This window comes from Ictalurus furcatus, chromosome 14, assembly GCF_023375685.1.
Source record: "Ictalurus furcatus strain D&B chromosome 14, Billie_1.0, whole genome shotgun sequence".
NCBI lineage: Eukaryota > Metazoa > Chordata > Actinopteri > Siluriformes > Ictaluridae > Ictalurus > Ictalurus furcatus.
The window spans coordinates 11,906,909-11,917,541 of record NC_071268.1 but is presented as its reverse complement, the minus strand read 5'-3'; the positions used below and the strand labels follow the sequence as shown (position 1 = coordinate 11,917,541).

General features: G+C 38.9%; 1 protein-coding gene across 2 annotated transcripts; it reads right to left on the bottom strand.

Moving 5' to 3' along the window:
- On the bottom strand, nucleotides 1–5,529 carry rpl26 (ribosomal protein L26). Of its 2 annotated transcripts, none has more exons than XM_053641858.1 (4): nucleotides 5,464–5,529; nucleotides 4,586–4,758; nucleotides 2,671–2,811; nucleotides 1–171 (listed from the first exon to the last, which is right to left on the bottom strand). In XM_053641858.1, exons 2-4 carry the CDS (start codon nucleotides 4,751–4,753, stop codon nucleotides 43–45), a joined length of 438 nt encoding a protein of 145 aa, XP_053497833.1. In that variant the 5' UTR covers nucleotides 4,754–4,758; nucleotides 5,464–5,529; the 3' UTR covers nucleotides 1–42. The 2 variants fall into 2 exon arrangements, with proteins under 2 accessions (XP_053497833.1, XP_053497834.1); XM_053641859.1 differs by having other exon boundaries at nucleotides 5,469–5,522.
- Nucleotides 5,530–10,633: the final 5,104 nt, after the last annotated feature.

Sequence of the window (10,633 nt, the reverse complement as noted above, 5' to 3'; positions counted from 1 at the left end):
TCTTTTTTTCGTGGACTTTTATTGTTAGCAAAAAGGTAATGTTCACTCTTGCATTTTCTCAATGGTCTCCTCCTTGTATTTGCCCTTGTCCTTGCCCTCTTGCCGTGACTTGGCTTTGCGCTCCAGGATCTTCTTGCGATCCTTGTCCAGCTTTAGCCTGGTGATCACAACCTGTTCAAAAAGGAAAAAAAAGGTGGGACAAATTTACACTTGTAATAAATACAGAAATAAGCAATACGTCTAAGGCAAAAGAAAAAAGGTCATTTAATCAAGTTACGTGTAGGTGCTTTGCATCGATCTGGCTTTCTGACTTCACCCAAACCAGTGAATCTACCAACCAACCAACCAACTCCAAAGGTCTCCAAGTATACAATCTTCATAGTTATTAATATAATAATGCAACATAGTGTATGCCAGTGGAATAGGAGAAGCTCAACATTAAGGATTAACACAAGGTTTCTATAAGAACATTGTAGGACTGACATCGAGTTCATAGAGTTCAACACGAACGCTACTCTGGGCTTCAGAAATGAAATTGAAAGCCTGGCATAACCTTCCTAGCCTAAAGTAACAATGAATAAAAGAAAGTATGTTGCTAAGAAACTGCTGCAGTATATAAAAACAGTGAATAGACATTTGTGGCCATGTAACAGCTTCTGTAGTATGACAAAGTAAAGCAAATAACATCTAGATCTTTACTTCACGGCATTCAAAAAAGCCATTTCCAGTTCACTTGCTACACAATTGCTAGCACGTGATCACCACAATATTGGCCACATTTCAGAAACAGGCACATTCAGAAGCACTGCACGCTATACTTGCATTTTAAATCACATCCATACAATACTTTGTTCATTTTAAATAAAAAGCTTTCAAAAATATAGCAAACTCCATGAGCCACAAGAATGAAGAGTGGAGTGACACACAATGCTGCTCAGAGCATTAAAGACAATTTCTTTTTCATACAATTAGGACTGGTTGTGTCACATCATTATATTATTGTTTCTTGCAGAATGATATTCAAGTTCCAGAAACTGCAGAAACAGTCTGCAGCCTCAGATACAACTATTCAAGATCTTCAAATTGATCTTTCATTCTGAGATTTTTATCAAACTTTTTGTAAAGCATTCCCATAGTGATCTTGAGGCGATTGCTTGAGGCACCCTTTGGTCATAATCAAAAATTACAGGTCAACTTAGAGCAGTGGTGACCAACTCTGCACCTGGAGAGCTAACATTGTGAAGACTTCATCTCCGACCACAATCGTGCCCACCTGACCATCTAATCACTGCCTTGAGAAGTTCTTGATCTGCTAAAACAAGTGTTAGCTTTTGGTTAGAGATGAAACCTGCAGAATGGTAGATCTCAAGGAACAGGGTTAGTGACCAGTGCCTTAAGAGAGTTTAGGATCAGTAGAGCCTCAGAAAACAGGGAGCAAGTACATCACCTGATGCATAAACATCTTTGACAATTCAGGTGTGAATGGACCAACATGAGCTAAAAACCAAACTAGGGATCACACCACAAACAAGACAGGGGAGCAGAGTACAGCTGTGCTGTCAGGGTCACCTACATTTACTGTTACAACTTCACTTAACGTTTGTGTTCTGAATTCACAAATTAGTCTGATGTGGTGTGAAGGGCTTGCCCGGCCTCCTTACCCACAGTGTAAATACCTCCCGGTATTTACATTACCTACTAAATTATCATGCGTATTGTGTTTGGGTTGTATCCTTTAATAACAAGCATTTATGGTCGTAGTTAAATGAATTTCTGGTTAGACAAAATCTGATTGCTCCGACATGTGCAATATGAAAATCGACTCATAACATCAACACTTGTCTTGTTCCTAGTTACCAGGTTCTATGCAAAATAATTACCGCTTTTCCACAGCCTTAAATTTTCCTAATCGCAATCTCATGACAACCTGGAAATATTAGACACAGACAAGCTCTGTTCATGTCTCGTTTTATCTTTTAGCCATCGTCATGAGCTGTGTCCCAAATCACATACTGTAAGCTTACATTTGTAAATAACTAGGAGCGCTTATGCAAATGTGGAACATCCACAAGATTATAACACAAAACCAGACGTCTGGCAAGCTAAACTAAATTAAAGGTTTTGTAATTCAAATAGTAAGACTTTATAGTGACATTGGTTAGCGTTTATGCTCAAAAACAGTCTAGAATCTTATAAACGTATGTCATTTGAGACACAGCGCTAGTTTATTCAGTCTGCTAATGTCGAACCCATCAGAGAGCTTCATATAGACCCGGTTTTGTTTGCACAGGCACTGCACCACACGCATCGTGATCGTTCTTTGGGACACATACAATCAACACGGCAAACAAACGCAGGATATGCACAACTGTCATCTTGCATACATGTTGTTTAAAAATAAATAAATTTTAAAAACCCTGGTCTAAAGCCACATGCCTTATGACAATGCTTTGGGAGTGGCTTTATTTATTAAACAGGACTTGGACAGAAAGTACTTACACTTTGTGTAACAACGGCAAAGAGATGATCACGTTTGTGATTTAAACGCATCTTGAATGCATTTATGTGGATAAACGCTATCCAGATATCAGCTCAATATTCAAAACTATTGTGTAAACATCTTTTAGGTCTTTAAAGCCACAGCCAAATACACAGTTTAAAATAACATACCTTGCTAGGGTGGATGCCCACATGAACGGTGGTTCCATTGGCCTTCTCACGCTGCACACGCTCAATGTAGATGACGTATTTCTTCCTGTATACCTGGACAACTTTGCCAATCTGCTGGCCTTTGTAGTGTCCCCGGACCACCTGTTCAAAAACAAGGATGTTAAACATCAATACAGTTGTCTAGTACACAATAATTACAACAGTCCGAGTCTATATCAGTGTTTAGTGTGAAATCTCTGCTGCATTGTTACCCGTCAATATACAACAGTGTGTCCTGAAAGTCTCCATGAACGGGAAATAAACACTTTAACAAAATGTCTTCAAATATTTTCCATAATTAATATACAAGTACATTTTCCAGACAGTCTTTAAGAACACCTTTGACAAAAGAAGAACGTATTGAAATTACTCTCATGGCTGGATCAGGAAGCTGTCACAAGGTTGCGATGGACTTTAACAGGAAACATGGCGAGCACATCAACACACGACACTGTTGTCAAACTTATTTACAAATTCTAAAAGACTGGAAGTGCTGTGGACCAGCCGAGAAGCGGACGTCCACAAACATCCACTGGCGAAGACACAACCGACATGATGCTGGAAAACATAGTGCACCATGTATGGAGACTTTTGGGACACCCTGTACATTAGACATTACTATATCGGAAACATCAGGTCAACCTGAAATCCACTAAACAGAAGTTCAAGTTACAGCGTGTCCTATGCAAGACATTATGTCACTTAACAGTTTGTTTAATGGCGGCAGCTGATAGACACCGATTTAACCTGGCTTTAGAAGAATGAGGTCTTTAAAGTTCGTCACACCACATAACACGATCACAATAAAATCTTGGACAAACACTATAAGAGACTGTGTGACAGGCAAAATGTTCTCCATGCCAGATTATATGATGATCTCCTAATAATAAGCTGTAATTAAAGACAATATCCGTTCTGCTTAGATCAATCAGAACGACCTGGGCTTGTGCAGAAAATGGGAATTATGAAGATAAACAGAAATATAGCTGTAATGGCGCTAAAACGGCCATCAGTAAGTCCGTCAAATAACGCGTTCAAAGACCACCAATCTTTACACATGCCGAAAGAATTCTCTCTGGCAAACCCGGGACAAATCAATCAACAAGTTTACACGGACAGCAAAATAATCAAATTATTTAACTTATTCTGAATAAGACAATATTCTGATTAAGGTGTTTACATGAGTAGTTTTTTAGAATATTCCTTTCATGTTCCTTTTTTTTTTACGTTATAGAACATAGATCGATTAATGGCGCATGTCATTACGTCACCACGCTACGCCGTCCGACGTTCCCTCCAGAATTTCACGCATCAACACAGTTGGTCTTCGTTATGGTACCGTATACAGTTTTGGGTGTTTCATTTTAAATTTCCCAAAAGCTTCAAGTGCAGTTAATTATTTGTCATGCTATACGTGCAAACAGACGACAGCTTGAAGCCATGGGCTGCATCCGACCACATACTTACGGACTATATGGTAACCAATATACATGTAAAGGTTTCGGACGCAGCCGTGCTCTCTTGTTTGCCGTCTAACGGTTGAGCACTGCCGTGTGTGTACGTGTCCTGTCACAAAATGCAGTGAAAACTCCCACACGATGTTAATAGTGTGATTAAGGTGTGTGCATGTCTGTAATACATGTCAATAATACGACTAAAACAGGAATACTCCACATGTCTTAATTCCATTTGTGTTTACTTCAAGTATGACTTTAGTCAGATTAAGGTCATCAATAATCACCGTTTACATGGGAGTTTCTTAATCAGAGTATCGTCTTAATATCTGATTATCGTTGTAGACGTACTGAATACAAAATCAGGCACATCAATACAAACTTAAGACAGTAGGACATTCTCACTACCCTGACAGTCTTACCTGGACCTCATCGTCCTTCCGGATGGGCATGGACCTTACGTTGTACTTCTGGCGGAGCTCTTTGGACAGAGGTGAAGACATTATCTTTCTGCGGATGTGTGACGGGGCATTGAAGTGCCTCTTGCGGTTCTTACGCCGGGAGGAGGTCACAAACCGATTGATCTTCATGATGGCTGTGGACAAGAAAAAAGATGACAAGTCAGCCCACAAACAGCAAGCACAACAAGGCCTGGTGGTAATACACTGATTAATCTGTGCACAAACTAAAAAACTGTGTAAAAGGGAATTACGGGCCAACTTTTAAAGGGTAACCATACACAACACAAACTACACAACTATTTCCTTAGGCACAATAAACACAACTTCAGTTATCACAACTCTTAAATCTGAAATAAATGAAGACAGTAGCTCTTTAATAATTAATTGCTTTAATTAATTAAGGGCTTTACCAGACACCGACAAACAGTGCCACATTACAAGACCATTCATAACTGCCATAACATGGAAACGTGAAGCCACAAGCTACAAAAAGCGTTTTAACGTAGAGCAGAAATAACTCAAAAAAGTTTACTCCTCCTCCCCCTTTAACCTTCATAAACATATACGCTGTAAACATAACCAAAGTGCTCTCTTAAGAGTCCAAACGTCTGGACATTTTTAGTCATACAGAGCAGTGTGTGAATGCTAGGTAGCAGTATGCTAGCTCGGCCTTTCGGCACATAAACTGGGAGTCTGCAGTGACTTTATTCACAAATATCACCGTCTTGTGAACATTTGTACGGTTCTATATCCGCGAATGGAGATTTGAACCTTTTAGACACTAAAGTGTTGCGGATGGACACAGATAGAAGTTATACAGATTTGCCATCATCGCTTACCCTACCGATTATTCCGCTATGGCCGCCGGAAAAGAGGCTGCAAAACTACTTCCGCCCGAATTAGTCGTGCCGCAGATATCGCGAGAACAGCACTCATCCACGGGATTTGAAATTGCTCTCCCTTGTGGTGACTGTGAATGTGACTACTGTGGATTTGTGAACTACAGTATATAAAATGTGACTAGTAATAGATGATAGATGACGGAGTAATCATTTCAGAATGATAAGTCGAGGTGATAATTGTGTTAGGTGAAGTCTCTTACAGATTCATTTTTGCATTTTCCTGCAAAGCTAATCACATCACAGTTAGCCTACCAATCACAACTATATATACAACAACTTACTTACTATATATATATATATGCATATATACACACACACATATATAAAATGTACGTACATGCACATTACATATACATAAAATGTGTACATAAAAGCATGCAGATACAGACAGCAGCGTCGGGTAATGTTCACCTCAACCATCAGAATGAGGAAAATGTGATCTTAGTGATTTTGACCGTGGAATGATTGTTGGTGCCAGACGGGCTGGTTTGAGTATTTCTAGAACTGCTGATCTCCTGGGATTTTAACACACAACAGTCTCTAGAGTTTACTCACAATTGTGCAATAAAGAAAAACATCAAGTGAGTGGCAGTTCTGTGGACGGAAATGCCTCGTTGATGAGAGAGGTCAACAGAGAATGGCCAGACTGGTTTGCGCTGATGGAAAGACTGCAGTAATTCAGATAACCACTCTGTACAATTGTAAAAGCATCTCAGAATGCACATGTCGACTCTTGAGGATGGGCTACAACAGCAGACTACGTTGGGTTTGACTTCTGATGAACAGAAAGATGAGGCTGCAGCGGGTACAGGCTCACCAAAATTGGGCATCTGAAGACTGGAAAAAACGTAGCCTGAACTGATGACTCTGGATTTCTGCTGAGGCACACAGATGGTGGGGGCAGAATTTGGTGCCAACAGCACGAATCCATGGACCCAACCTGGCTTATGTCAACAGTCCAGACTGGTGGAGGTGGCGTAATGGTGTGTGGAATGATTTCTTGGCACACTTTGGACCTGTTAATACCAGTCAATCATCACTTGAATGCTAAAGCCAATATGAGTATTGTTGCTGACCATGTGCATCCTTTCATGGCCAAAGAGAGGCCCTACCTTTAGAGTATTATTATTTGTGTGTGTGTGTGTGTGTGTGTGTGTGTGTGTGTGTGTGTGTTATGTATTTTGTAATACAGTAAAAAAATATTGGCACATACCATGAAGGGTAAACATGTGGAAACATCAAGGCTCGTGTGATAATGATTTCAGGGGTGTAAAGTATTCCGGTCTTAAGATGTACATTTATTTGAGCAGACAATACAGCTTTTGATCAGTTTTAAAGTTTGTCTTCTCCTAGTGTATCCTGTTCTTTCGCCTGCCCTCATAAATTATGTGAAATACAAAAAGGTTGCCTTTCACAAATCAGACAGCTGAATGAAATAATGTTGCCTTTCATAAATCTAAAATTCAGAACCAACTTCCACTATTATGGTAGAAATATGAGACGCTTAAAACAATTGAACACGTGAAGGGAGCGGATGTGTGTACTCCAAGTCAATAAAAAAGACTCAGGTGGTGAGAAGGTATTAGATGTCTCTTCCTAGTGTTTTTGAAAAAGCTGTCAAAAGACACTTTACTCTCATACCACAAAGAGAACAAACCTCAAACATAAGGTTCAACTTCAATGGAGATTAAATTGGAGCCTGATTCTTTTGTTTTATGAGAAATAAATAAAGCTATTGGGTTTCCAGGTGGGTTCCATGTATGTACATGAAAGGGGGGATAGCCATGGACAAAAATTCTTTGCAGTTAAAGATTTTTCCTATTGCAGTACAAGTGAATACGTTTGTCAGTGGTGTTAATCACAAAGAAAATTAAGACTGTTTTGCTTATAATAGTTGCACATGTCAGTAGCCTAGTTCAATAAAAAAAATCTTTATAATGTACAAAAACTAAGCAAATTTTGTAAGGATTATATATATTCTTATTATTATATATTCAGTCCCCTCTGATAGTAATGGAACGGCAAAGACAATTCTATTGTTTTTGTTATACACTAAATACATTTGAATTTGAGATCAAAAGATGAATATGAGATGATAGATCAGAATTTCAGCTGTCATTGCCTGATATTTAAGTCTATGATGTGTTAAACAACTTAGAACATGGCACCTTTGGTGACAGACCACCCAATTTTTAGGTGAGCAAAGTACAGTAACGGATAGTAGTAAAATATAGTAAATAACACTTAATGTTTGGTTGCATACCCCTTGCTTGCAATAACTGCATCAAGCATTTCCAGGCTTTTACTGCAGCCTCTTTCAGTTGTAGTTTGTTTTTAGGGGTTTTTAAGGGGTTTCTCCCTTCAGACTCCTCTTCAGGAGCTGAAATGCTGTTCAAGTGGGTTAAGGTCTGGTGACTGACTTGTCCAGTTTAAAACCTTCCACTTTTCCACCCAATAAAGTCCTTTGTTGAGTTGGGATGCTTTTGGGGTCATTATCTGCTGCATGATGAAGTTCCTTCCAATTAGAATGGGATGCATTTCTATGTACATTGGCAGACAAAAGACATGTTGGTTTATCATTTTTTTAACTACAAATGCAGTCTTCACAGGTGAAACCTAATGTTAAAACTAAGAGTAGACATTCAGGGCTATTAATTGTTTAAACAATCAATCTAACAAGGCACAAGAAACAGCTGTCACATGTTCCAATACAGGTGCCAATCCATCGCAGGGCACAATCACATATACATTCACACACCCATTCATACATTATGGATACTTTTTTGAACATGCCAATCATTCGACAATGCATGTCTTTGGAATCAGGGAGGGAACCGGAGTACCCAGAGGAAACCCCCGAAGCACGGGGAGAACATGCAAACTCCGTATACACAGGGCCATGGCAAGAATCAAACCCCCAACCCTGGAGGTGTGAGGAGAACGTGCTAACCACTAAGCCACCGTGCCCCCTCGTATATCACAAATAACTAAAAAAAAAAAAACTATATAAATAAATAGATATGTAGTCATTTGTTCCCAAAAGTAAACCAACATCCAGAAACCAGAAGGGTTATAAGGCCATCATCAATTTCAAACAATTTCAAATTCACAATTCTACAGTGAGAGGAATGTTTACAAATGGAGAGCTTTCAAGAGAGTTCTTCCCAGGAGTGGGAGTCCCAGCAAGTTCAGTCCAAGGTCAGAACAGAGATATAAAGAAAACGCAAACAGCTACATTATATGACCTACACTCATCTGTAAGCACATGAAACATTCATGTTAATGACAGAATAATCAGAAAAGACTGAATGACAATGCTTTCATGGAAGAGTGGCTAGGAAAAAGCCCCTTCTCTCCAAGAAGAATTTGGCAGCATGACTGCATCTGAACAAACCTCAAAAGTTCTGGAACAATGTCTTTTGGACTGATGAGACCAAGGTGGGGATGTTTGGTCATCCTCCAGGGTGCCATGTTTGGTGGAAACCAAACACAGCATATCACCACAAACACCTCATACCAACTGTAAAGCGTGGTGGTGGAGGCTTGATGATTTGGGAATGTTTCGCAGCCACGGGATCTGGGAAACATGCAGTCATTGGAACAATGATAAACACTTTATACCAGAATAGTCTTGAAACAAATGTGAGGCCATCTCTCCATCAGCTTATACTGGGCCAAAATTAGGTTATGCAACAGGACAGTAGTCCCAAGCACACCAGCAAATCGACATCTGAATGGGTAAAGAAGAAAAAAATGAATGTGTTGGAATGGCCAGGTCAAAGTCCAGACCTCGACCTCACTGAGATGCTGTTGCAGGATCTTAAGAGAGCTGTGAATAAACGAATGCCCTCAAACATCAATGAATGTTTACTTCAAGTTATTGTTGCTAAAGGTGGTTCTACATTACATGATGTACTTATTTTTTTCCACATGGTTTACTTTTAGGGAAAAAATGACTACATATTGAAATCTGTTGTGTTTTTGTTGTCACCTGAGATTATTTGTTTTGGTTATAGAAGCTGGTGAGGACCACACCTCACACCTTGATAAATAAAACATAAAATTTAAGGAGGGTGTACTTTTTTACCATGACGTGTGTGTGTGTGTGTGTGTGTGTACGTGTGTGTGTGTGTGTGTTTTCCTGTTCATTTAGATGGCAAACATTTTTGCAGTTCCTTAAGCTGTTTCTTTTATGTTTTGAATCTCCTTTGTTTGGCATTAAATGCCAGTGTACAATTCTTATATTTTTTATTTCATATAAGATCCACCACAGGATCATTGTAATGGATATTATGGGCATTATGTTGCATATGTAGACTGTTTCCTTTTGTTATTCACAAGAATAAGTAGTCTATATTATCTATTTTGTTGCTCTCCCAGTTGTATAACTGGGCCATTTTTTTTATTTTTTTTTTTTACAGCTGAGTGTTTAACACACTTAAAAACTCTGCTCTTTTGAAGCGGAGGCTTCGCTAATGAATTGCCCTAACCTGCCTCAAAAACAGGTGTTCTTTCTTTGGTCATCTCAATAGGATCCATTGAAAAGAAGCACATGCCAATAAAAGAGGATCAAAGACAAAACCTTGGATGCCTCATGTCCATAGCGGCAGGCAATGTTCTATGAGAGAGAGTTCCCAGAGTGCATCTATAGACCTTCAAAGTACTATTTGTTTGCTTTGTGGCAACAGGGCTTAAGAACTTCCTGAAAAAGGAATAAAAGGCGTATTTAAGTAAAAAGGGGGCAAAACAGACAAGGAGAGCACAATAAGGCACAAAGTAGTGATGATTCAAAATTTCTTGCCCACTTAGACTGCAAATAATGCCCTAATCTTTTATATATATATATATATATATATATATATATATATATATATATATATATATAGTCCAAAACATGCCAATAAGTAAACCTGTTTCTCCGAACTAATATGAACAAGCAGAGAGTTCAGAACATATTTAGGCTAATCATTATTTTTTATTTACTTTATTGGGAATATTACAAGTAGGGCTAAGCTTAACCAGTGCTCATATTCCTGCCATAATTATCAACTTATAATAACTGGAGCATCATACTGATAAATATAGGTATAAAGATCCTGTAGCCTGT

Coding starts and splice junctions, on each gene's coding strand:
- rpl26 (XM_053641858.1), bottom strand. CDS start 4,753: ATGAAGATCAATCGGTTTGTGACCTCCTCCCGGCGTAAGAACCGCAAG. Junction 2,812..4,585: donor GGAAGGACGATGAGGTCCAG/GTAAGACTGTCA, acceptor GTTTTTGAACAG/GTGGTCCGGGGACACTACAA. Junction 172..2,670: donor TGGGCATCCACCCTAGCAAG/GTATGTTATTTT, acceptor CTTTTTGAACAG/GTTGTGATCACCAGGCTAAA.